Below are 27,729 nucleotides of genomic sequence, written 5' to 3'. Positions count from 1 at the left end.
GGGTACTCAGGATGTAGCTTTCAGCATGAAAGTGTTGAATATACCTGCAAACCAGAGGTCTGATTGTTGGCATGATAAAAAATGAATTTCTTTTTGCATTTCTTCTTTAACAGCAGTTTTTTTATCATTGTAATCAAGTGGAAAATATAAGAATGGGGGGGTCTTTTGTACTCGGTTCATGTTTTCTGCTTCTGGTTTTACTTAAAACTATTTTTCATTTACCTGGAAAATGTACTTTGTGTACTTCAGTGCAGTTAACACAAAATGTGTTCTGTTGTTTCCTAAAGAATGTTGAAAGTTTTTGTGCTGTTGCATTTAAATCTTAATTTCACTGACACTGAATTTTGGGTTTTTTGAGGTTTTGTAGAAATATTCTGTCTTTGTTGATATAACCTATCTTGCTTTTTAAATGTACTCTGAAAAATAAAGATACATTTTTGAAATACTGCATGTTCACTTTCTTGTAAAACTGTCACTGAAATTTTATTTCTGTAAGTAAAAATGATAGTGCTTCTTCTTTGATGTATTGTATACTGTTGTGCTGTAAATAAAAGTTACTCTCACTAATGCAGTTTATTTTTCTTTTAGGCCTGCATCTCGTCGTAAGCCTGAGTATGAACCTCCTTTAAACACAGGTGAAGCACTCAAAAAATTTGGCAATGTAAAAGCAATTTCATCAGACATGTATTTTGGAAGGCAAGATCATGCTGATGTAAGTAGGAAGCAGTGATAAATACTTTTCAATGTTAAAATGTTCTTTTTCTATAAACATTTTGTTCTTGTATAAAGAGAAGAAAATAAATAAAATTGGAAGAATTAGTAAGCTTATGGAATTATGTCCATTTGAATATTTGTTTGCTAGAAATGTACAAGTCTCTGATAAATCTGATAGCTTAGTATTTATTTTTAAGGAGTTGCAGCTGCAAGCAGACCTCCAACATCACTCTTCACTGCCACTTCTTAGAAGTAGTAAGCTATGTTCCAAAAGTCTTTATTTTTGAAAGAATCAGCCTGATGCTGGGCTTACTTAAAGCTTAATTTGTTCTAAATACCTAAATTGCTGTCAACAAACTGTTGTTAAAATATATGTTGCCTCTGTATATGTTACATGGAAATATTATTACCATTATAAAGCTAACTAAGCAAATAAATCATTCAACAAATGACATGTAATTGATTCACCTTGAAAGAAAAACACAGATTAATAGTTGTGTGTTGAAGGTGAGGGATTATTTAAAACAAAACCAAAACAAAACTATTTGTAATGAAAAATTAACAATCTAAAAATAATGTTAAAAAATATGATCAGCGTATTACCATTCTCAGAGAACTCAGAAAAAGTTCAATGTAAATTCAATTACATAATGATAACTGCAGTGCTCTTTCCTTATCCTACCCAACCACTCCTTTTCACATTTTTCAGTTGTTTTTCAGCAATTTTAGGCTAGCTAACACTGAGCAGACTTCTTGGTGTTGCAGTGGTAAATGTCCCCCTTTGATCAGCTCAGAAATGAGCTGAGATTATGACAAACTAAGACATGTCCTGTGAAAACTGAAGTGGGAACAACTTTCAGATGGTCGACCTCATCTAGATTTATATGTTTTAAAACATATATGAATCTGTAATCTCATTAATTACATGACATGACCTCAGAAGATGACAGCACACTGTTGTAACACTTCTCAATTATTTTCTAGTATGAAGCAAGGGCTCGACTAGAAAGACTTTCTGGAAGCTCATCTATAAGTTCAGCTGACTTGTTTGAAGATCAGAAAAGACAACCAACAGGTACATATGGAACAGAGTAAGAAACTGTATCGTGGTGAATACACTCCCCTACTCTGCTTCTATTTGCACTATCAGCTTGCTGTTATCTGCAAGAAGTGCACAAAGTGCAGCATGCATTAGTACTGCTAATATGTCAAACAAGCATAATGTGTGTAGTCATTTTTAAAAAAAAAAAGTTTTCTTAAATTTCAACTTCTGTATTTCCTGTCCAGTAAATTCAGTATTTTGTACTATTTTTTGTGTGTGACTAGTTGCAAATAATAGAGTTACTATATTGCAAAGAATTTTTATCAAAGGAAAATGGTAATATTTTGTTAGATAAACTAATGAAGTAACACCTAAATTGACTAGCAGGTGGTGTTTCTGGTAAGTTACTTTAAGTAACTTGTATACTTACATATTTTTGAAAATATCTGTTATAATAATACTGAATCTAAAAAGAATCTTTAAAATGTTAGTGGCCTTGAAAATCCCATGTAAACTGTTTCATGGCATATCCATTCATCAGAGTATCTGCTTCTAACACTGGTCTTGCCAAATTATTAAGGAAATGTTTCAACTTTTTCTGTTGAAAAGATTTGTTGAAACCCCTTACATTAATGTTCATCAAATTAGAAGGAAGTTAAGTATGAGATTGACTCAAAAGTAGCCCCTTGGGCTATTGAAAATGTCATGTTTTTTTTCAGCATCCTTTTTGAATAGTGCAATGATGTGAAATAGAAAAGGTAGGAAATAGTGGAACATTTTATTGATTTGATCAGTTGAGTTTCATTCCTTAATTTGTCAATTAAGCTAAATTTTGTGGGTTGTTAACTGCTCTAAAATAATAGTGAGGAAAAAATGCAAGAGGAACTTCAGTTTGTATGTTATAAATTCACAGTATATTCAATCCACAGAATCCTCCTTTCCTGCATGTCTTTCTGTTACACCCCCTACTTTTGACAGTGGCTCTTTGTGGAGAAATTTCACTGCACTGATAGACTTCATGGTATTGAATTAATGCAAAGGCCATCATTAGTTGCATAAAATAAAGGTAATGAAGATACAGGAGGCTGGCAACAAAAATGCTGCTGTAATTCTGGGGTCCTTGCCAGAATAAAATTTCCTTTGAATCCAATATTGGTTTTATCAGTACTGCTGAGATTGTAGGGAAGAACGGTTTTGGGATGCTTGGTTTTTTTACAGAATGGTGTAGGAGCTCTTTCCCAAAAATGGGCCTGCAAGAAAACACTTTTACTTTACACTATTTCAGACCTGTTACTTATAAGATATGGTATGTCAGATGGCTGACTCGTAAATGCTGATTTTGAAGGAAATCTCAGTAAAAGGAGATGCTTTCCTTTCTGATTTATGAGTTTTTCATAAAACTGTACATAACCAGAAAAACGTGAGAAAATTAATGTGTCTAAGAAGTGGTAAGAGCTTTTTGTGAGGTTGTTTATATCTGCAAATTTTATTTTCTGTGACTCCGACTTGAATAACAAAAAATGCTGAAACATTTGGTAAATGGAACAGATCATAAGGAAGTAAAAGGAGAAGAAAGGGACACCAGTGTGTGGCGATGTCTTGTGTGGAGCTGCTCTCAAAAGAAGTTACAGTTGAGTGGGTTGTGGCAACAGCTGTGGGTTGTGGCTGGACAGGCTTCCCTGTGCTCCTGTAACTGCTCACAAGTTACCAGTTGTGTCCCAGCTGGTCCTGACTACCAGCTGGCTTCATGTCTAAACTGAGGCTACAGGTTGCAGTCTCCATTTTGAAAACAGCCTGGTCTGGGATGCTTCTTCTCAGGAGCCCCATTTATTCTTGAGATCACAGTTCTGTGATTTTTTTTTTTTTTTACTGCCATTTGTGCCTTTTTTCAGGATCAGGTATTTAATCTTAAGGTGTTCTAGTAATTTGTATTGCAAAATAGTGAATAATTTAGTGAAAATAGTGAAAAGTTGTTGGCATGTTAATACTTACCATGCAGTTAATTCTGAAACAACTTTGATTTCTGTTATCTTCGGGCCTATGCTTTTTATAATGGCTTAGAACTAACATTTCCTGGCTGAACTGTACTGGCTTTAAGGAAGTCTGGGAGTCTTAAAACTTATTTACTTACCTTTACTCTAAGTTCCTTAGAATTTTCCAAGCCTCGGATGCAGTAATGCAAAATCTGTGTGTAATTACAGAGTGCAAAGCTTGCATACAAATAGAGTTCATCTCTTCAGCCACCACTGAAGGGCATTCCTTTTTAAATTGTAAGGTAGTATCAACTGTTTAGGATACAATACAAACAACATTGCAGCAGATTGAAAGTGCAGAATAAATCATCTGTTATCCAAACATTAATTGCTCATCTGAGAATACAAAGTGTAGAATACGACAGTCTTGGTGGAATTATGAACAACTGAAACAAATTAAGAGGAAGATGCATTTAAGAAAATTCAGATTAGTATTTATTGCTCCTAGTAGTATATTGTACTTCAGAGGAGGAAAAAAGGCTGGTTTTAATATAAAATTCTGTTTTCTTGTGTGTTCTCCTTTTAGGAAGCTACAATATTACAAATGTCTTGCCTTCAGCCCCTGATATAGCTCAGTTTAAACAAGGAGTGAAATCAGTGGCTGGTAAACTTTCTGTACTTGCTAATGGGGTCATGACATCTATACAGGTTAGTAAAACTATTACAGTATGTTAGCTCTCAGTTGAAATCTTTTGTAAGGATTTAGTACTTTGGATCTTGATGTTTAATTGTCTCTAGGGAGAAAAGAATGAATGAATTTAGTTTGGAACTTTGTAGACCTCTTGGTAGACAGTAGATCTTTTATCTTTTTAAAAATAAAGCTGTAGCTGATAGCTCTTCTTCCTTAGAATATCTTTTTTCCTTCTCCCTTACATGGTTTCTAATCTTAAAATTAAAACAAAAGTTCCATCATGCAAGTTATTTGCTGTCACTTTATTTCTAAAGTAATAATAGTGCATAGCTTAGAACAGAATAGTTCAGTTGGGAGGGACCTGCAGGGATCATCTGGCCCAACCCTTGCATTGGCTCTGTAATTGGCATGACAGTAATAGCTCTGATCCATGTTTGTGCACCAGATTAAGACATCCTGGTCTCATGCTTTGCACTCCAGCTGGTTTACATTTCCTATCTGAGCTCAGTGGCAGCTTTTGGGTGATTGCAAATCAGGCTAATTAGCCTCAAGTTTAACCGTAAATTCCAGTTCCTGGAAATGCTGGTCATTTTTCTTTAAGAATTAAATTCCTATTTATTTTACAAATGTGAGTAAAACTTATTGCCTTCAGTAGAAAACATACTAATGTCTGGGTTTTTTTTTTTCCCTTTTCTAGGATCGTTATGGTTCATAACATCTTCTGTATCGACATGATTAAGTACACTAAAGAAGGATTTATCTTCAGATACATGAGTAATCACACTTATGATTCAAATGAAGGTTGCCTTAAGACTGTTGATGTTTTTACTTGTTCCTGCAGATTTGTTCCCTTGTGTGGCTTTCTAGCTCAGCATCCTCTTACTGCTGTTTCATCTTTACAGAGCAGAAATCTTGTAGCAACTTGTTACATCACATATGCTTCCCCCCCACACTTAACAGTCTTGTGTTTCTTAGTGACCATAATGTTAGCTGTTTGAAGCTTTATTTTATTACTGGTTTTGTCTGTGAGGCAGGAAAGAGAAAGAAGTCTGAATGCATATCCTAGAAATGAGGTTTCCCAATAGAAACCTCAGTGCAGAGTCATCCTTACTTGCCAGATATATTTTGTCTTGACTGTCTTATGAACTGTGGAAAAGAAAATGTAAATTAAACATAGGCTGAGATAGTATTTAGTCGACTGCAGCAAAATATGGAATTAATTTTAACCTGCCATTATCAGGAAGTAGAAGCTCTTGCAGTCATAAATTGATGTGCATTAAAATGATGGGGAATTAGTGTTTTAAAACAGTATTCCTGCTAGAAAATTATATGCTTATATGTGAGGTATGGAGAATTCAAGATGTAGTATACGGAATAGTGGATTTCATCTTGTCATGGGAACAATCTATTTATTTCTAGTTTTGAAAGTTATAAAAAATTGCAATATAGAATCCTTAAGTGCTTTTAAAAAAATCTATATTGTATACAAGTTGAAAAAAATCAAATATGTAAAGGGCCTAATAGAGTAGTAACTACTAAAAACTTGTTAAAAATGTTAAAACAATCTTAGTTTTTTGATAAATTTTAAAATATTTCATGAGGAAATAGTAGGGCTGTGTTTTAGACAGTCTAGAATTTATTGCTGATGACATTCTATATAAAAATGATTATGACCTTAAAGAATAAAACCTCACAACCAAGAATGAGCTCAAGCTAATTCTTACTGTAACTTGATTTCTTAATTCAAATTTGTAAACTGCTGATATCTAATAAAAACAATTGATACAAACTCATTTTTTAATTAAATTTCTATGTGCAGACACCAGTCTCCAGCTTTCCAAATACTGCCATCTGTATTCTGTCTGTACAGTGATCTGGTAAAATTACCCTTTAATTTCAGTTAGTGAAACCAGCTTTCTCGTTAAAGTGCTATAGTGATTTAGGAATCTAAACACTAAGGGTAGAAAACAAGCTACTATGTTGACATACATTTAACAGCATAGTTGTATTTGTTTTTTAATTTCAAGCTGCTTCATAGCAAACTCTCAGTTCAGATAAGTTTCTCTTGCGGCTGTTGCATTTAGATTTATTAATCCAAAAAGGATCTCTTTTCTTTTTTTCTTTTTTCTTTTTTTTTTTTTTTTTTTTTTTTAGAGTAGTATACAAGGCAAGCATTTATTCTGCTTATCTGTAGAGCTTTACAATGAAAGATTTCCTTTGTTTTCTTCTTAACCACCCTATGGAGATGATTTTGTTAGTATAACAAGAAAACATACTAGTCAGGGCTTGCTTTGGTTTTCTCTAACTACAGGTAACAATTCTTAGTTTTCAACCTACTCTTTCAGTTACATGTACACACAGTAGTAAATTTATTACTAGTAGAAAGTGGTCTGATTTTCAGAGTTTGTCATATACCAACAGCATCCAGTGACTTGTAGAGGAGCTGCTCTTCCAATCGCAAATTGAGACATTTGTGTATGGATGCCATTGCTTAAATTAAGGCAGTGAAGCATAACAAAATGTAGTTCTCTTGATGTTCTCTTGACATTGGATGAATAGCTCTTGATCCCCAGTACACACCTCCTTCTGTCCTGAATAAACCCATGAGGTGTCACAAGGTTTCATCAAATAGAGATGAGGAGGGCCTGCCACATTTTGGAGGATTCCTCTGGTCTGGGGAACTGAGGGAAGCCATGGCACCTCTGAACCTGCAGGATCTGATTGGACTGGATCAAAGGGAGAAAAAGTCTGAACCTGAAATTAGGTTTGCAGTCCTCCTTTCTTGTGTGTCCTTTTCCTTTCTCTCACTTTTGCCTTCAGACACATTTGTCACCCTTTAGTAAGAGGGGCAAAGGACTGATATTGCTGCAGGTATTACAAGTTTTAGAATGTGTGGTAAAACTTCATATTGGATCTGGTTTTGCAGCATGTTTCCAGGTGAAACTTGGCACAGGTCAGCTGTTACATTTTGTTGTGGTTTCTCTTCCCTTAATCCTCTCTTGCTACCGTTTTACACTTCCTGCTTTTTCGAAGCCAGAACTGGATGATGGCATCAGCAGTGACCCACTGAAGTTAAACTTCCTGAAGTTCAGTAAGGAGGCTGCACATAATGGGGGGAGGAGAAAGAGAACTATTTAATATTTTATATTAAAAATTTTACTTTTTAAAATTTTACAGAACTACAGAGAGTTTACTTTTGTAGGTTAAATTGAAAGGGTCAGAAAAAATGTTTAAAATTAGTTGTTAAAACACCAGAGCCAGCATTAAGTCGATGCAGAGACCTGTACTCTCCCTCCCTGAGGAAGCTATGAAGGGAATTGTTTTCATCTGCTTCTCTTGCTTTTTGCAAATTAGGAAATACTCAGTTCTGGTTGGCTTCACGTCACTTTGTTCCACTGCTGGGAGAAGCAATTTCAAAGGCATTTTGAGGCTGGTTTAAGTTTTCTGTTGTGAGTGGGTGACTCCATAGCATGGGAGTCTGTGCACATTGCTTTAGCTACATGTATTTTAACACTGCTGTTGTCTTGCTCTTGAATCAAAGAAACCTAGCTGTCATTGTGTATCAAGGGTGAAACTGAAGACCATATAAAATGGTGTGTGCTTGATTTGTTTTAGACAAATTAGCTTTTTTCCATATCCATGCAGATGAGACTGGATTATCTTTGATCAGTAATGGTCAAACCAGTGTCCTACAAACCTGGGGTAACAAAGATGGTACAAAGCAGGAAAATTGGAGTCTTTTTATGTTCTGCTGCTCAAAACTTCAAAGACAAACAGTAGCCCTGCCTCTTCTTGCAAGAGCAGCTGCAGTTATAATGTTACGTCTAATTTTAGTGCTTTCAATTTAAATTTGCTCTTGGTTTCTACTATTTAAAACCTCTGAAGGGAGTAAAGCTATCTGGTCTCCCACACAATGCAGTATGATCTCATGGTTCTTTTTCAGCTTCCATTTCTGTGAGAGTTTTCCTTCCCTTTACATAGTAAGCAACATTGCTTTCTTCCCAAGCAGATGTGAAAATAGACCAGTATGGCCCTGTCAAAGCAGTCCAGAGGGCACTGTGCTTGGAGAGTAGGCAGAAGGATGTGTCTGTCCTGCTTGCAAACTGTGTAAGAGCAGTTTGGCCTCTATTTTGCAAGCCTCTAAGGGTGTACCCTCTTCAAAAACTTCCCTGTTTTTAGAGAGAATGTCTTTTAGAGAGGAACTGTCTTGGCTTGCTGCTCTGCAACGCTTCCTTCATTTGTAGCTCTGTATTTTCTGTGGCTAGTTTCACCTTTGTGTTCTCTTCAGTTTTCTGGAAGAGCAGGTTTTGATCTTAAAGGTGGGTATTTCTGTATCTTGTCTAATGGGAGTTCCAGCTGGTTCCCCAGTTACAGACATCAGTTGCCATTAGAAGAGTCCTGGCACAGATAGAGTCATCTTGCCAGATACCTGGCTATGACACTGAAAGGTTTGGGTCTCCTGTGTTGCGTGGGCATCTGAAGTGTCTGCAAGTGGTAACCTGGGCCCCGTGTAGCTGCTGTACATTGAGCTGTATGGGTCTCCACTCCCCACCATTTGAGCTGATGCTCCATGTGTTTACAGCAAGGGAGATTGGTATGGGGGAGCTGTGACTTTCCTTGGTGGAGGATGGGGAACACAGGCTGGTTTGAGAGGACACACGGCAGGATTGCCCATGAGAAAAGGTGCAGAAGATTGGGATACACAGGAAGCAGGTTTGGAGATGGGAACATGGAGCTGTTCCCATCCCAGCAGTGCAGAATCCTGTTGCATGAGTCTGAATTTTGTAAGTCAAATTCTTTATTGGTTCACTGACTAGCGAGCCAGATGTATTTGTAACTTGATGTGGTTTTCTCTTGGTTTCTGTTAGTGCAATGATTAAGGGAACAAAATCCTTAGGAAGCTGGACATGGTGCAGTGCTTTGTGGATGTGAAGATTTCTAGCAGAGTACCTCAATCAGAAAGTATAACTGTTTGGAAATTGCTTTATACTGGTGACTGTGCTGCCATTCCTTTACTTAGCTCCATCCAGTGCTTCAGAAGTTTGGCAAATAGAGGGGAAAGGTGTTGACACAGTAATGCTGCTAAGAGAGACTCTTTGTCACAGTCTGTAAAGATCAGTTGTGTGACAAAACGTCTGCTGATAGCAGGGAACCATCTAGAATCTGTTACTGGAAATTATAAAAGGAGTAGGAAATGGAGATTGCCAGTGTTTCCTCAGAGGAGTTCATTTGTTACCCAAACATGCTCATCCCCCATGCTCTGTTCAATCTGACTGAGCAGTGGCTCCATCGAAAAGCTCGTGTAAAATTCACAGTTTATGCCCAGCTTTGGGCTAAGGTTAACATGTGTAACCCTGCACATAAATCCCTTTTAAAAGCTGATGTAAAGCTGAATTTCTGAAATATAGTGGCCAGCCATTGGAGAGGCACCCACTTTCTTTTTCACTTTTCTCATTATATTGATACGAATTTCTGCATTCCTTTCTGGTAAATGTGCTTGTAATGTCTCCTGATTTTCTGCCACTTCTTTCCTCTTTATATCAGAAAGTACTTTTGATGTGGTAATAATTCATGATTAATGGAATTACAAATGTGAATGATGCTGGGAGACCCAGAAGCACTGATAGGATGCTTTGGAGACACACAAGCACAAGAACCTTGACCAATTGGAAGTGAATGGGCTGTGTTGCATTTGTAGGTGTCTGGACTGCATGTATTTTCCAACCCATGTTTGCAGCTCCTTGTTTTCAGTATCTGAAGATGGCTTATAGTCTGTAATACTGAATATCACCCTTTCCTGTCTTGGATTTAAGAACATCAGAAGATAAAGGAGAAATGCAAAGATATAGGTGAATTTTCTAGCTACTGCCTTAATTAATGCCCATCATCCACCAAAGGGTAATGTATTTTTAATACCTAATTGCCTGCTGTGAAACTGAGAGCCTTACTAAGATGAGGCAGATGCTGTTGCTTGCATAATAGTAATCTAACCATGGATTTAATGGATTTTGTTGGTACGTGTCCCTTTTTTACTCCTGGGCTGCACTTTGTCAACCTCTTTTCTTTCCCTCCTCTTAGAGATTAGAACTCTGGGTTAGAAAAGCCAAAGTGAGAGGCAGGACAGCTTCAGGGATTAATTTGGTTCATGTGCTTTCATCATTTGGGTGAACCAGTTTTTCAGAACCCTGTAGCCTCAGTGGAAGGTGGGGAACTGAGGGGCAGCTGCTGGAGTGGGCTCTCCCCGCTGGGTAAAATGAAGCCATGGCTATTTCACATGGGAGTTTTCCCAAGGGCTTGGGAGTCTACCCTTCCCAAAGAGAATGAAGGTAATAGCAGCAGCCTGCTTCAGCCCCAGAGGAATGCTCATCAAGGCTGGGGTTTTTTTCTTAGGGGAAAGATCTCTTTCTCTATTCCCTGGTTTAGCTGAATTGAGAAATAAACTATTTCCTTTTTTTCTGATTCTGATTAACATAAAATTATCTTAGTATTACAAATAAGGCAGTGTTGGTCTCCATAATTTTAGCTGTTTTGCTAAATTCAGTGAGGATAAAATAGGGCTGCTGACACCCCCCCACACCCACAGCCCCTCCTGCTTTAGCTTCTTTACAAACTCGGGACAGCTTTGCTCTGAGCTGCATTTTAAAGGTTCTCCACAGAGCTATCTGGCAGCTGTTATGGATGTGGAAACAAAATGCTGTTGTCATGCCTGAGGGAAGTTTTTCTGATGCCATGTTGGGTCTGCTTTTTATTAGGGATAAATAAATTGCGTGTACTCAAGCAGGAACATTCAATTGTCCAGTGAATGTGAGGAAACCTGCACATTGCTGTTCTGCTTCTATTAATCCAATTGAAAAAAGGATTTTTCTGCACTGGGAGAATTCTCTCCTGAGACATGACAGGAGCTGCAGTTCATCCCTGAATACCAGTGCTAAAGGGAAGCACCACTACCATTACCTGGTTTGTGAAGGCCAGATGAAGAATTACACAGGCCATTGTAGTGTTACCAAACCTTAAAATGCTTTTAACACTCATTGAAGTGTGAAGAAAACCTGTGATAATGGATGTGAAGGGGCAGAATTAAGGTACATAGCAATGATAGAGTGAACCAAAACATCCTGCTTCTGTGAGGGGAAAAGATGTTGAAATTATTTGAAATGTTGAAAATTATTTTTTTTCTTCTTATTGAGTGGAAGACTAAATTCTTCAGACCCACCCTGTCAGTTCCCAGCTGGAAGGACAGATGTGTGTCGTGTACTATCAGGAATGGGAGGGATGCTCCTTCAGGGGAGTGAAGTGCCACCATGCACAGTGTGGTTCTGCTTTGCTGGCCTCCAGAGTTTGAGGATGACAGTGTGGAGTTTGGTTTTCTTCTTACAACATAGAAGTTTATTAGATGGTGTTCCAGGAAGCTTCCATCTTAGATAATCTTTCCTGTGTTGTAGCCTAGAGGTATGAACTGCTGTGATTGTTTTAATTGCTAATTAAATGGGCAACATAATTATTGAAATCAGCATTATTACCTACAGCAAATGGGCAACATAATTATTGAAATCAGCATTATTACCTACAGCTATCTCACCACATTAAAAAACTAAAGGAAGTTTTCTATTACAAACTCTTTGGCTTCTTTGTTTTGGTTTGTTTTTTTCTGAAATGGTATAGCAATGTTAGAGCCTTGCAGAGCTGATTGCTCTGAGCCTCAAAAATGGGCTGAATCTTATTTCATCTTACTCAAGCAACATTTGAGGTTAAAATTTGTTAACTGTGCTAAGTCACAAAAACCATAAAATTAAACCACTCTGCTCTGATGAACAAACAAATTGAAAAACACAGGAAAAAACCCAACAGCAGCAGCATGCAAGTAACTAGGACATTTATTTTGCTTCATGACTTGTGAGATATTGTAGATAAAATTGGAGGGAATTGGGTTAAAATTCATAGAGGCAAATGGGGTTTTTGTTGGGTTGTTGTTTTTTTTTTGGGTGTGTCTTGGGTTTTTTTCTTTGGTTTTTTTTTGCTCCTCCCTAGCATTTCTACCAAATGAATGCCAAGCAGTTCATCTGGCTGAGGAGGGGCAATACTTGATTAAAAAACATGCGTGATATCTGGTCCCAGCCTTGGCACCCTATTTTTGCTTGGTGACTGTCTCAGTCCCTTGCACAATGCTTTTTTTCTGCCCAAGAGACTTCTCTGTCACTGTGTGGCATTGCCAGCATCTGCCTCGCATTCCTTCCTTGGGAGAGGAGAGAATTTTGTAAAGCTTCTCTTGTTTTGATTGGGTTTTTGACAGCTGTTTGTTTCCTAAAGCCAAGTGCTGGGAAGTGAATGCCAGGGTGGGAGGGGGCTATGGTGGTTTCTGGGCTGCCAGGGCTCAGAAGAAAGAAAACTGCACCTTGTCCTCCCTGCACCTGGCTGGGGTGGTGATTGGGGTGTCTGGCATGGCAGCTCTCCAGGGGAGCTTTTAGCTTGGTGCCACGTGATGGGAGGAACGTGAAGGTAAGGACAGAAGAGTTGATGCTCCAGCAGACATTTGCAGCCTTTCTGGCAGCTCTCACACAGCCACCCTTGGCTTGTGTCCTCCCACCTCCCTGCCCTGGACTTTCTGTTGCAGCAAGAAGACAGACTGGGACTGGAAACCCAGGACAAGGCGTCAAGGCAGGGAAGAACCAACAGCCCACCATCCAGGCTTGGGTAACACACAAAAAAAATAAGAGCCTTCAGGCTTGATCCAGTTTCTGACAGAAGTTGCTGGAGGTGTGATGGAGGAGAAACTCAGGAAGTGCAAGGGTGGGCAGAAACCAGCTGCAGGCATCAGCCCTTCAAAATGAACCCTCATCACCAGAAGCAGAAGATCCGTAAAGACCATCATGGGCAGAAACTGTTTTCCATAAAATTGCCTGGGCATGTTCTTGAGGTTACAACCTCTTTATTTCTTTAGTGGGAGAGTTGGACTAGGTGATCTCCAGAGGTCCCTTCCAACTCTGATAATTCTGTGATCCTAACAGGACAGTTTTAACTCTGTCCTGTGACCCTGAGAAATTTTATCTTCTCAGCTGTGCTTGCTCATACTGCCTTCTCTTCCTCTCCCCCCACATCTGTTTTCTGTCCAGCTCTATCTCTGCTCATCTCTCAGCAATCAATTTTTCCAGCTAGGTGGTGTTAGCTTTTGTAGCCTCTGACCTCCTGTTCTCAGCACTGCTGTTGCTCATCCTTTTCTGTCTTGTTTCTTTGCCCTTAAGTGATTTGCTTTGCAGCTATTTTTAACGTGAAGCCGAACCTTTAAGGCGCTGTAGGCTTTTATGGTGGTTTAATGACATTAGTACTGCTTACTAATAGCAGTCTCAGTCCTGCGCTCTGCTTCTCTTCATTTTCCAAAACCTAATAGATGAGTGCAAAATTTCTTCATTAAATTTGTTGTCTACAAGTTTTCAGAAGTTCCAGGGCTGTTTCCACAGTGGCAACAGGAGGCCTCCAGCACATATTAATATATTCCCTTCCCATTCCTAGAATTATGTAGGGAATTATGTCACCCACATGGCCAGTATGAGTTGAGACCCCAGCCTGATGTGGTGGTGTGGATGCAGGTAAAATGTGATGCTGAACACCAGCTCTGCCTTCACCAATGCCCTTTTGCTGGTTATTTTGATGTCAGAGTGCTTGTCCTGCTCACAGCACCAACTAACTCAAATTTATTCTCCCAAATGACCACTTCCCGCTCCACCTGCTTGGAGTGGATAGAGAGCTGAGGCACTCCGACACCATGGCTGTAGCTACAATTCATACTGATGTGAGCCATGGACTGGGCATCGCTGTTCAGATTTGAGGTCAGTGTCTCAGGTTGGTGTCTGCTCTTCCTTTGCAGCAGGCAGAGGCCGAGGTGCTGGGCACAGAGGAGGAGCTGGCTGGTGAGCTGTGGGGCATTTGCATTTGGTTGGTGTTGCCAGGGGCTCCTGCAGCTGGAGGGAGAGAGCTGGGGCACTGCCACCCCAAGCCTCTCTCTCTCCAGACTCCTCGGTTTCTTCCTGCATAGCCTTTAACTTGTACAGTAAATATTTCCATGAGGAATTAACCACTCAGATGGGGTGCCAGGTACTGACCTGTTTTTAGCTATGGTGAGACTAAGTGTGTGCCTGTCACAGCTGGGGTACCCTGCAGCTCCTCAAGCTGCTGCTCACTGCACCCCACCTCCCAAAATCATTTTATCCTTGGCTGCCCCAGGCTTCCTCCTGCCTGTGTTTCTTCTGCCTCGTTGCTAATTGCTTTGATGGTTCTGTACCCTGGCGCTCGCTGCTGTCTGAGGCCATCTGAGCTTTGCTTTATGGCTGCTGCAATATGCAGGAACGGAGCCATAGTAGTGAGTATGAGAGCTTTCTTGGCTGAGCAGGATAGGGAAGAAGCCTCTCTGCCTCAGAAACCTGTTCCCTTGGCCTTGATGGAAAACAATGGTGGTTCCTGGAAGCTACTACAAACCCAGTCTGCAGGCTTCAAATGCAAATCAAATGTACTTGCCTGAAGGGAGGCACTGGATGATGTGATGGGCCATGGATTTGGGAGAGCACACACCTCATGTGGGGCAGAAGTGTTAAGTAAGGCATTACTTAAGCATGCGACTGCTGTATAACTGCAGTTATAATCTAATATGCAGCTACCAGAGATAAAACTGCTGTTCTGATCAAACGTGGCTAAGAGAGGAGAGCTGACACAGCAAATCAATAGCAAGTATTTACAGCAGGCTTTTCTCAAACATCACCCTCTCTGGCTTTTCTCTTTCTCTCTTTTTTTTTTTTTTTTTTTTTTTTTTTTCCCCCTCTCTTAGTTTTCTAAGCATCTGTGGAAATACAGTTTGGTATTTTCTTCTTCCCCTTTCACTCAGAATTGAAAGCTGTAGTGCTCCAGCTTTTTGAAGATCTAGCAGGCTGGCTCTGTGAGCTTCTCCCTGGGTTGCAACAGGTTTCTGCAGCCTGGGAGGTGGATTTGAGCAGCAGTTATGGCAGCAAGAGAGCAGGAGTCTGGAGCTGCTCATCTTTTCCAGGCAGAGCAAGCAAGCCTGGGTTGCAGCCTGGTTTTCTTCAGTCTTGGCTCCTGCACTGCTCTACATGAATGCACTTTTTGTTCCACCCCCCACAAAAAAAAAAAAAAAAAAAAAAAAAAAAAAAAAAAAAAAAAAAAAAAAAGGAAAATTAGTTATTATTGGTTTGCATAAAGTCCAGACACGTTGGAGAGTGAAAAAGCGGTGTCTGCTCTGACTCACCTCCTGGAAACACTGATGAGGGAGGAGAAGCTCCCTCGGTGTTTTCAGGGAGCAGATGGGATGCTGTGAGGGCTCAGAGCCTCAGCCCCATCGCCCCTCAGGGTGGCAGATGAGTGGCACAGAGAGAATTCCAGGCTGTAGGGGAATCCCCTCTCCAGTAAGAGGGCATGGATAGGTGGTTTAACTCCAGCTGCAGCCTTTCCTATGGGCTGATTTAATACCAGAAATACCGAGGGGAAGGGAGGAGGAGTTTTCTGAAGGCTCCTGAATTTCAACCAACGTGGCGCATCTATCTGGGGAAGCATCAAAACCAGGATATAAATGCTAATTATTAGAGTGAGTATAGGCTCTTGTGGTGACTGGTGGGTCCACTGTGCAGAGCAGTGCATATAGAGATATTTAATTCCTTTTTTTGCTAAATTTTTGGAAAAAAAATGGAGATGAAAAGGTTTGTTCTGTTTTTAAGCAATTAAAAAAATATCAGGTAAAAAAGAGCAAGTAAATAAAATGGTTTAGGTCAAACTAAAATCCTTGTTCAATCTTAGAGGATAGGCTTTCTTTCAAGTCTGAGACCTTTCATTTGAAGAACATTTTAAATGCACTTAACTAAAACTAAAAAGACTGATGGAAAATGCCAGGAAAAAAATATCTTCTCTGAGACTCTTTCCTTTAATTCCCCCAAATTTTTTTTTTTTTTGCATCAACAGTCTGGAATCCACATAATATTTTGTTGGCATCAAATCTGTACTTTGTGTTGGAAAAAGCTGCTCATTGGTTTGCTGATTTTTTTGTTGGTGGTGGTTTTTTAGTTATGTTTTGTATTTTGCTGTGTTTTCCTGGCCTCTTCCTCACCCTGTGTGCAGGGTAAGTTACAGCCCATTTCCCAAATTGCTTCCAGTTTTCCTCCTCCATTGGTGCATTTGCTGGGGGAGTGTGGGGTGAAGGGAAGGCTGTGACCCCAGTACATAGTGGGGGAGAAGCCTGGTGTCCCCATGTAGAAATGGGAAGCTGTAGCTAAAAGGCATCTGGACTGAGGTCAGGATGGAAACCCACACCCTGCTCCAAAAATATCTTTTTCAGTTAAAAAGGAGCCTCAGAGACGGTGAGGGAGAAAAAAAAATAATTGTCATGCCTCAGCCATGCACTCAGCACCTGAAAGGGGGATCAGATTCTGCCCCACATTGGTGGGAGCAGAGAGGCTGCTGCAATGGAGCATCAGAGGCAAGAGGAGAAGAAGGAAGAAGGGCACGGTGCTAAGGTGAGGATGACAGGGAATGCCTGGGCAGGCAGCCCCATGGGCAAGCTGCTGGGAGCAGGTCAGGTTTTCCCTGTCCGGAGCACTGGGCTAACTGGAGATCCCCTGCACATCGATGCTTTCTGTGGCATTGAGTCACCAACTCAGCAATTCCCTCAGAATCAGATCAATAAAATCCCATCTCTCCACCTAAACCCAGGGCTGGGTGCCTGAGCAGGTCCACAGCCTTGGAATTGCCCTTGCTAAGGAGCCAGGGTAACAGCATCGGATGCCCCTGTGCCCAGGTGCGACACAAGCTTGTGCTCCCTGGCATATTAGAGCCCAGCCTTGTTTGCACCAGGCAGCAGCCTTGGCAGTTCCTGGTTTGTTTTCAGCTGGAGCCAAACAAGTGTCCCCAGCCTGCCCAGGGAGCTGGTGGTAGCTCTGTGGGTGTAAGGAGCTCCCTGCAGCCAGACCTGGAGTGGCTGCCCCAGCTCCTGCAGCTGCCACATCGACAGCCTCTCCGTGCATTGCCCCTGGCTGGCCCCCAAGGCTTTCTGTCTGGGTTATATTTTAATATTTTCATTGCCAGAAAATTCACCCAGCTATTTTGAGAGTAATAAAAAGCTAAATTAAGGGAGTATGTTATGTGACTATGAACCTCACTTCCTAATTTTTTTTTTTCCAAGGCCCCATTTTTGGCAACGTAACAAATGCTTAAGAAATTCAGACTAGGGGGATATAATAAAGCTACACAACAAAAACATCCAGTACAGTAATTTGGATGTTTTTCCTGTCACAAAAGCACTAGTATTCTGCAAAATCTAAATTTTGACTAAAAACCAGTGAAAATAATCTCACACTCATAATTAAGGAAAAAACCTAAATTGAATGTAGCAAAGGATTACTTTTGCCTGAGCCTCTACAAAACCTGCAGCAGCTGAAGTTAATGTCCCAATCCGCTGCAGCATGAACAGGTTCCCTCTTACTTTGTCTCCCTGTTCAATGTGAGCCCTGGTTAGATGGAGTTCCCCGTGTTTCCTTTGCTAAATCATAGAATCATAGAATTGGCTGGGTTGGAAGGGACCTCAGAGATCATCAAGTCCAACCCTTGATCCACTACCGCTGCAGTTACCAGACCATGGCACTGAGTGCCACATCCAGTCTCTTTTTAAATATCTCCAGGGATGGAGAATCCACCACTTCCCTGGGCAGCCCATTCCAGTGTTGGATCACCCTCTCGGTAAAGAAATTCTTTCTAATGTCCAACCTAAACCTCCCCAAGCACCACTTGAGACTGTGCCCTCTTGTCTTGCTGAGGGTTGCCTGGGGAAAGAGACCAACCCCCACCTGGCTACCCCCTCCTTTCAGGGAGTTGTAGAGAGTGATGAGGTCTCCCCTGAGCCTCCTCTTCTCCAGGCTGAACAGCCCCAGCTCCCTCAGCCTCTCCTCATAGGATCTGTGCTCGAGTCCCTTTTCTCCCTCTCCCCCCTCCCATTTTCACCAGGACACAGAGGGGGTTGACCTCAAACCTCCCTGCCACCCCTCTGGACTGGGAGTTGAGGGTGACCTGACCTGAGGCCACCCATGTGTCACAGCTGGTGGCCATGGCCATGCCCCTGGCCAGCTGGGGGACAGGGCTGGCACCTGTGCTGCTCCAGTGCCAGGGTTTTTCTTCCCACAAGTATTTAATGATTAACCTGCCCAGAACCATGCTCCCTGCAACATTTTGGTCCCACCAGGGTAGTGACAGCAGCATACCAGTGGTTTCCCTCACCGTTTCAGATGACTCCAGGTATGTGGGTGTAACCCATGGGTGCACCTTCCTCCCCTCCTTTCCCTCTCACTTCCTTGGCCTCCCTGGCAAGAGCTGGGGTGGGGTGTTCATTTTGGCCTCATCACACAGGGGTGTCCTTCCCTGAAGCAGATGTGATTGCTTTATTTGTTGGTGGCTGTGTGACATGCCTGAGGGCCTCCTGCAAGTGGGACCTGCCACCAGAGATACCTGGTGTTTGTCACAGGTGCCGTGCCAGGACAGCAAAGGAAGCGGCACCATACTTGGGCTGCTGGGTAAAGAGCAAGGGCTTGGGGTTGTTCCAGAGGTTTTAGAGTTGATCATCAAAGAATGATTGAGGGACACGGGACTGTTTAGTTTGAGGAAGAGGAGGCTGAAGGAAGACTTCATCACTCTCTATAACTACCTGAAAGGACATTGTAGAGAGGCTGGTGCTGGTCTCTTCTCATGGGTAATTAGTGATAGAACAAGAGGGAAGGGATTCAAGCTGCAACAGGGTAGGTTTAGACTGGACATTAGGAAAAATTTTCACAGAAAGAGTGGTCAGACACTGAAATGGGCTGCTCAGGGAGGTGGTTGAGTCACCATCCCTGGATGTGTTTAAGGGTCATTTAGATGTGGTGTTGGGAATATGGTTTAGGGGAGAACTTTGTAGAGCAGAGATGATGGTTGGACTCAATGATATGAAGGGTCTTCTCCAACATGAAATATTCTGTGACTATGATTCTATATGGGCAGGTTTGGGGTAAAGCCTCTTCAGGCTTGTCACTTTTTAGAAGTGGTGCATTTTTCTGCTAGATTTTCCAGGGTGGGCACCCAGTCAAGGCCACTCATTGGGGTATCCTGGTACTGATGGCCCCACCAATGCCACCTGTGCTTGGGCTGTGGGATCTGCTCAGTGTTTCTACGTGGCTTTCCTTCAGGGAAACCCTCACAAAACCCAATGCTCCCAGGGTTGTGACAGTCTGCTCCCCCCCATCCTCCCAATCTGATCTTTGTCTTCTGTAACCCTGCTCAAGTGATAACCACCAGTGGTGGGCACAGTGGATGCATCTAGTTGTGATTTCTGTGTCCATCTCAAAGTAGATTCAGGGTAGCTAATTTGAGCAATGTGCCCACCTAGCCACAGTGCTGATAGATGTCTGACTCAAGCCAAATTTGGAAGAAATTTGTATCTGTGGTGGTTGATAAGAAAATATGACTATGAGTCAATCAGCTTTCCCCCATAGGTAGCAGGCAGCCTAGGAGCACTTTGAGCTGCATGGCACTGGGCTGCATGACAGAATCTCCCCTTGAGTATGGATGCCACTCAAGGTTGTACCTAAAGTCTCAGAGATTCCTTACTAAATTTTAAAATCTTAGTTAAGTGACATGAGGGACTGATTGTGCACATATAACCATTTAGCCATAAATAAGGTAAACAAGTCTGGGACTGAAAGTGGATCCAGCTACCAGAAGACTCGTCCCTGAGAAGCTTAGAAAGCAAAGGAATCACAGAATCATAGAATGCTTTGGGTTGGAAGGGACATTAAAGATCATCTAGTTCTAACAATTCTCATGAGACCAGGTTGCTCCAAGCCCCATCTTACATGGCTTTGAACACTTCCAGGAAGAGGGAATCCACAGATTCCCTGGGCAATCTGTTCCACAGTCTCACCACCCTCACAGTGGAGGACTTCTTTCTCAAGTCTAACCTAAATCTACCCTCTTACAGTGTAAAACTGTTATGCCTTATCCTATCACTACACACCTGTGTAAAAAGTGCTTTTTGAACCTCATGACTCAATGGGAGGGCCCCTGTCTGAACCTGTCCTCTATTTAGTAAGTAATCAAGCGTACCTTGCCATCTAATCTTGTTAAACTGCTGTCATATTTAATACATAAATTTGTTAAATCACTGTATTACATCAATTAAAATACTGCTTCTCAGTTAAGATATTGCTTCTTCTCTCTTACAAGAGAAGTCCATCGTTCCATCTGCAACAGAAGTCAGTGGATAAGCATGGGCTGTTTTAGAACACAATTTCCTGCACTCCTGAAATTATGAGATAGACCTTCAATGGGAAGGAAATACAGGAGAAAACAGACACTCAGTGAGCCCCAGCCAGAGGCACTTGGGAAGACAGAACTGAACTGTGGTGGGTAAGCTGTGTGTTTTTTCTTTCATTTTCATGACCACAACATAACACTGTGCAGCCACTCCAGGTAGCACAACAATGTGAATTACATCAATTAGATTTACAAATGTAGTGCCTGAAATAATTTTGGAGATGTAGATGTGCACATACCTTCCTATTTGAACTGTATATTTAATTTTCCATGAACAAATTTGGAAAGCCTGTAGCAAGAGCTGGCCTGAACCCAATGGATTGTACTTTCCTGAAGGCACAGCCAGTTGGTTGTTACATTCAGATGGTTAATAATACCGCTAATTGCTCAGCGGAGGGGAAGAGTTTCACTTTCTGTAGAAACTCCTTATTTTCAGTCCAAAATATGCAAACCTCTGAGCTGTACATGCTCTTGGGGCTGCGCTCTTGGCCACCCCAACCAATGCAGAGAGAGGTGAAATGCAGGAGATTTGAGCAAGGGGGCAGAGGAGGAGCCCAGCAACAGGAGGATGCCTGTTGGACAGACTGCTTCAAGTGCTCCCATCTGCTCCTTAAAACTGACTGGGTTTTCAGATTAAAATGTGCAGTTCCTCATTTGCTCAGTCAAAGCAAGGTTTTGGAGGATAGGTGATAGTGATAATGAACTGAAGCTTCTGGGTTTCTATTACTGGGGGGCACACTGCTGACAGAGTGAAAATGTGGTGTTGGTGGTGTGCAGGAGCCATTGGCTGTTGCCATCGTATCCTGAGGCCATGCTGACCACGCATGGTGGTGGGGCTGCACCAGAGCCAGTGCAGTATTTCAGCTTGTTTTGGACATGGATAGGGGTGGGAGGCTGGGTCACCCACAGCTTTGGTGGGGGAGCTGCCTTTTGGCCCCGTGCAGGCTTCAGGCCATGTCTTGTTCACAAAACAAGGATGCCTTGGCATGCACAGTCTTGCCTGTGTCACCTTGGGACTGTGGTTGGGGACACGTGTCTGGCTGGTCCTGCTGCAGTCCTCCATGGTGTGATGGAGACACCCAGCTCAAGGGGGTGATGGACCCTATGGGCATGGGGTGCCACCAAGTATCGGTGTCCCCTTGTCAGGCAAAGCCCCACACAGAGATGAGGAGCAGGCACTCCACTCCCTTGGGACCTTTCCTTATTTGTTTCAGTCATGACAACATGATTTACTTTATCTGTAAATATCCTTCTGGCATGGGGAACAACTCACTGGATGACATTTTCCAGATGGTCTCATGTTCATGGGTGAGGCAATCCCCTGGCACTGTTGGGAAAGAGAAGAAAATGCAATCTGCAAACCCACAAGCAGCTTTAAAATAATTTTGTGTCAATTCTTCCCAGGATACAACAGAAGGAGGCCCTTGCCCCCCTGCCCCCCAGCTCTTGCCACATGTTGCAATCCCCCAGCTAAGACCCAACACAGATATCCACATACTGCAAAAAAACCTTCAGGGAGATTGGAGTCTACACCCTTATGGTGTAGGGAGAGCCCAGGGAGGGTACACCAGGAAAGGCTGACCTAGCTTCAGCTGCCTGCTATCCACACCAGGCATATTGCCAGTTCATTGGCTTTGAAAAGAAGCAAATCTGCCTTTTTTAGGACCTTGTGCCTTAACTCTTTGAGTTAAAGGTCTGGGGAGAGGCCAGCACAGGGTCCATCCTCTCAGTAAATGGTGGCCCTGGGTGGGAGCACTGATTCCTATGTCAGTGCTGGTTTATTGCAGGGAAGTCCCTACTGCTGGTGCTCCCAGTTCCAGATGTTGCATCAGAACCAAGATCAGAGTTGTGGCTCCTGGTGAGCCTAGCATTTGCTGCCTTAGATGCTCTTGAAAAAAACCTGGGGAGGGTAGGAGTTTCTATCACAGACTGGGGAAGTTTCTTTGAACTTCACCTGCTCATGACACAGGGAATGTGGCCTCTCCAGCTGACCATCCCCACACTGCTAATGCCACTGCACACACAGCTCTGCTGTTTTAACCTTCGTTTTTATTTTAGGTTCATTTTATTTTTGTTAAACAGCAGATTGGCTGTTTTGGGTTTGGTTTGGTTTTTGTTTTTGTTTTGTTTTTTGCTCTGAAGCCAGGGATAACAAAATGTGCAATGCTTGTTGAGGCTCCCCTGCCTGCCGCAGCTCTCCGAGCACGCTGCCTGCAGTGGGCGAGCCCTGAGCAGCAGCAGCTTTGGGGGAAGCGTGGGCACGTCCTCTGCACACCAACTGCAGCTTCATGGTGTGGGGGATGTCTGACCTGCAAGAGTCTCCTCGGCCATCCCTGAGGCTGCTCTTGCTCTGCGAGAACGTATTCCCAAGGCAGAGGAGAGAGAGCCCGTCTTCCCGGAGCTGGGAGCCTGTGGTGCCGGTAGCCTTGCGGCCACAGCAGTGTGATTAACTCCTAACCCTCCCCTGGTATTGTAAACAATTATATTTTGCCTTCTTTCTCTTTTGTAGTATTATACCAAGGGCTTAATGCAGACCTGCCTGCTGTTACTAGTCAGTACATGTGTTACTTGCCAGTCAGGAGTAAGAGCAATGCTTTCCTGCCCCATTTACTGACTCCGTGACTACTGCTGAAAATTGCTTTGGTTTTCACACCTCCTCCTGCCTTATCAGCCCAGCGGTGCCTCGGATGAATGATTAGAGGAAACAGCAAATATTAAACATGTGCTACCATTTCTACTTTTCAAATTAAAACCAAACAAAATTAAGCCTGACACAATGCCCCCGGAAAGACAATCGGAGCTGCTGAAAGATCATTAAACTTTAAGGAGAGGATGAGTTGCAGAAAACATTACCCAATCAACATCAGCTACCCGTAGCCTGCTGGAGACCAGGAAAACCTCAATAAACACCAGCAGCTCTGTGTGTGAACAAAAGGACTCTATTTCACTGGTTAAATACTTACTTTAAATTTGATAAGTGCTGTGTGTTGGCATTGGTTGTTTCAGGGGGAGTGAAAACCTTCTTTGAATGTGCTTTTCTCTGCCATTTCTGTGAGCCTGTTAACCCTGCTGTCTTGCCCTGCCCCAGAGCTAGAGAGATTTCATTGGGAGTGAGTAAATTTTGGTTTGCCTTGGTGTTGTGGGCTTTTTAGCTTATACAGCACCTTGAGCACACAGCTAGGTCTGTGCTTAAATATCTGCTAAACCTTTACACTCAGGCTCTGGCCTCATGCTCAGGAGCCTGGAGCTCTGCTCAGCCAGACCAGTGGGGACCAAGGTGGGACCAAGGAGAGATGCCACCAACAAGAAAACCAGACAGCTCCTCCAGAATTAGCCTAGACAACCATCAAGCCCTTTGCAATGCAAAATTCCTTCTATGTCACTTTTTTTTTTCCGTGAGATGACTCAGGGGCATGAATGTACTCACATTTATTCCTCTGTTTGAGGTTTTTTTTGCCTATTACACGAATTAGCTTTTGTGGTTCAAAAAAAAAAAAAATAATCTCAAGACAGTTATACACTGCTTTCAAACTGCTACAGGTTCGTATCAGAATGGTACATCTACTTCAACAGGAAATGTTTAAATGAAAATGTCCAAATCCCCAAAGCCCCAGTATTGAGACTAGACCATCCTCTTTCTGGAAGGTGCATTAGGATCTTGAGAAAGCAGACCCAGATCAATAATAAGCCAGGCAGATTTTTTTGAAAGCTGACTTTTTGCATCCACCTATGTTTATGTGTTTTACTTCCAAATAGCCTCGGAGTAAAAAGTAGTTTACATTTAAAGTGTAATATTTAACTCAACAAATACCCCTGAAGAGCACATGGAACAAAGGAGTAACAAAGGCCTTTATGACCTTTATTTGGGTAGGGACACAATAGCCATTTTTTTTTAGGACCACTCCCACCCCTTTAATTATATCAATAGGTTAAGGTGTGAAAAACAGGAGTACTTTGTTACATACTGCATTGGAGCTGTGAAATGCTGCAACTGCTTTCCACATGTTAAGAAAAGTGTGTTAAGTCCTTGGATGGCAATATTACTCTGATAAGAGATAAACATTAACAAAGATGGAAACACAGGGAGGGGGGGGGAGTCAAACAGCAGGTATTTTTAACTTGTCTGGGTGGGCAAATCAGAACCACATGATTTATGGGAATTGGCACCTCTTACTGACCACAGCTTTACAGGTTTGGGCCCTTGTCACTAGCTACAAAATTTGCTCTAGAAAAGCATTACCTAGAAAAGCACTGGAGTCAGTTTGAGACTTTTCAATGATTTTGGTTTTTCTGAAGTTTCTTTCAAACTGGCCACCTGGCAGGGAGGGGTGACTTTTTGTGAATATCAAAATAAAAAGGGAAGTGTGATGCAAGGAAGTAAAGGCTGACAAAAAAATTTCAAAATTCGCCCCTTTCTAAGGAAACATTTTCCCTTCAACTAAAAACAAGTATTCCCTTCAAAACATTACTTGAATTTTCGGTTGTTTGAATCAGACAGAAATTAAAACTATTTTATACAATCAGCAAAAAACTTTTAAATATGATCCAACGCAATTTGGTGGTCATCATTAATGCAATACTCCTTTACTTTGGACTTGGGCCAGGGCAAGCTTTTGCAGTCTCAGGCACTTACAGAGAGGAAAAAACATGCTTGACTTCCACATACTCAAATGTTTCCAGATCTTCCTGCAGTTGCTCTGCACCCAGTTGTAGATACATGGGGGATGCCCTTTCCAATTTCTGTCTGAGCTTGGCTGGGTAGAAAGTTGAAAGCAGAAATGCCAGAGATGTGTTTGACCCGTTTTTGTGCAAAGCAGATGGTTCCAGGCCTTTCATCCAGCTGAAGGCTCTAACACCTCTGGTAGCAGACCTCTCTTTGGGTTTAAATTACATAGCAGCCATCCTGTAGCCTGCTTTCTGTCTGAAGGTACAGTGCTGTTCTCATTTCCTTTTTATCACGTCTTCATTTCTAATCCGGTTGCTGGACACTGCACGTATCATCACACTTGACTCAGCCCTCTTTGGTTCATACTGATCAATAAATATGATGATGTCCTAACAACACTGAGATAATGCTTCTGAAAGGACTTACCCACATCTGCCAACTTCATTAAAAAAAAAAAAAAAAAAAAAAAAAAGAAAAAGTCTCTTGGTAGTGGCTCAGTGACTTAATTCGGGGGAAGAGTGGGAGAGTGTCTTTTACCAAAACCATTCTGTTTTTCCACTTCTCACAGATATTTGATCAAGGAAACCTGGCAATGAGAACATGCTCCAGTTTCTGTTGCATTATCAGTAATACCATGCTTTTAGTACCATAGTACAAAAAAGATGATTGGTTTAAGGGTCTCAGACTGCAATCTGGCTTCTATTAGAAGACCAGACAAGGGCAAGTGGAAGGAGAGCAGATGTTGGTGTTTTTTAGCCCAGCCACCGAGGCATTGTCCACCCCTGGACAAGCCACACGTGAGAGGACACCACAAGGAGCCCCTGGTTGGAAAGGTGGGAGCAGTGCTGCACCAGATGTCCCTACTGCCTGCAGGACCCAGCTCTTGAGCAGGGAAAACTGGCCCCAAGGGCAAGACCATGGACTTGATTACACCCATTTGCCACTTTGGGCCTTTCAGCTCCACAAACACCTTGTATATAGTCTACATGAAGGGAAAGGTATGTATAGCAGCAATAAAGCATGTATAATGTACAGTATCTGGAAGACTGAAACAGACAGGGCTTAAAAACCCTGCTGGCCACCTTCTTTCCCCCTGAACTGTGCGTTCACAATACAAAGCCTCTGACATGTTGTCCCTCTGTCCCCATCAGTGGATGCATGTCCTCGCTCCTCCCACCTTGCCCCTGATGTGGGACATTACACTCTCATCACTGACTGCCAGCCACTCTGTACCTTTCTCCCTCCCCACCTTTCATAAGCCATTTACTTATTTCCCAGACTAAGAGACAGACCAGTGCCAAAATTCTACCTTTTTCATAGGAATAGTTTTTGTGTAAGCTCTTAACACCCCAGTGCCTTGGCAGATGATACACAGACCTTTCCAGCAGCAGCAGCATTCAGCCCTGGCCAGCAGCTCACTGCCTTATTTAGAACAAGAGACGAGGGTGAAGCTACCTGTAGTGTCATAGCAACCCTCTTCAGCTGCCCTCCTCTCCCAGTTCACTTGAAAACTGTTTACTTAGGTGATTTGCAGCTGTGAAATTAGCTCACAGGTGATACTGCTCTTGTTCTGCCAGGTGCTTTGGAAGATAATTTGCATTGTGCTATGCTTTTTATGGTGGCTGAGGAGGGGTCATGTTCTTCCCACAGCCTCTCTTGGCTCCCTGAGACCCTGTTTACCCCTGCTCTGATTTGCAAGCAAGGTTGCTGAGCATCCAGATTGTCACCTCCTTCTGTGCCACTTGCACCTCAAGACTTTAAGGAAAATCTAAATCAGGGGCAGTTCACACAGGTGACATTCAGGAAATAATGATAAAATGCCCCAGAGGCACATGTGTGGGCTGAATTCTGCTGTTTAGATACAGCTCCATGCCCAGATACTAAGACTTAGCCATCCTTGCTGTAGTAGTTCCACAGGAGCTAAATCCTGCCTCTGGCAATCTTCTGGGGAGATGTTCAGGCTTCAGATCCTCATTCCCCACTTTATCACCTTTCCACAAGGTGCCTGCCTATGGCAGTGCTGCAGGTACTGCACTTGCCCTCTGCTTGCCCTACCAGCTCCCATGATGTAGATGTCTGCCCCTGAATGCACCCAGCACATGTTCACAAACCCCATCTTGACTTTCCCCTGTATCTGACACCTGTTTTCACCCATGGACCAGGTGAGGAATAGTATCCCTGGGCTCAGTGCTGTGGGCTGCTGAGAGTGCTGTCTGTGCAGCTCAGATATGCAGAAAAACTGGGGAGGAAAGAGATCTCAGAAAGTCACCAGGTCCAAACCCTCAGCCCAAGGAGGGTGAGCATGGACACCTTC

At 42.4% G+C, this 27,729-nt stretch overlaps 1 protein-coding gene and 1 long non-coding RNA gene across 2 annotated transcripts in view; one reads left to right on the top strand and one right to left on the bottom strand.

Annotated features, from left to right (window-relative positions):
* Positions 1-6,240, top strand: part of ARFGAP3 (ARF GTPase activating protein 3) — a 32,683-nt gene extending 26,443 nt beyond the window's left edge. The window contains exons 13-16 of the mRNA XM_071733236.1: positions 589-712; positions 1,699-1,789; positions 4,316-4,437; positions 5,118-6,240. Coding sequence (XP_071589337.1) covers positions 589-712; positions 1,699-1,789; positions 4,316-4,437; positions 5,118-5,135 — 355 coding nt within the window. The 3' untranslated portion in view covers positions 5,136-6,240. The remainder of the gene's footprint in view (positions 1-588; positions 713-1,698; positions 1,790-4,315; positions 4,438-5,117) is intronic.
* Positions 6,241-7,403: 1,163 nt separating this feature from the next.
* Positions 7,404-12,766, bottom strand: LOC139791228 (uncharacterized). Its single transcript, XR_011723830.1, has 2 exons — positions 11,985-12,766; positions 7,404-11,940 (listed from the first exon to the last, which is right to left on the bottom strand). It is a non-coding gene; the product is annotated as an uncharacterized lncRNA (long non-coding RNA).
* Between the last annotated feature and the right edge of the window lie 14,963 nt (positions 12,767-27,729).

This window comes from Heliangelus exortis, chromosome 1 (assembly GCF_036169615.1).
Source record: "Heliangelus exortis chromosome 1, bHelExo1.hap1, whole genome shotgun sequence".
NCBI lineage: Eukaryota > Metazoa > Chordata > Aves > Apodiformes > Trochilidae > Heliangelus > Heliangelus exortis.
This window is presented reverse-complemented; position numbering and strand designations above follow the sequence as displayed.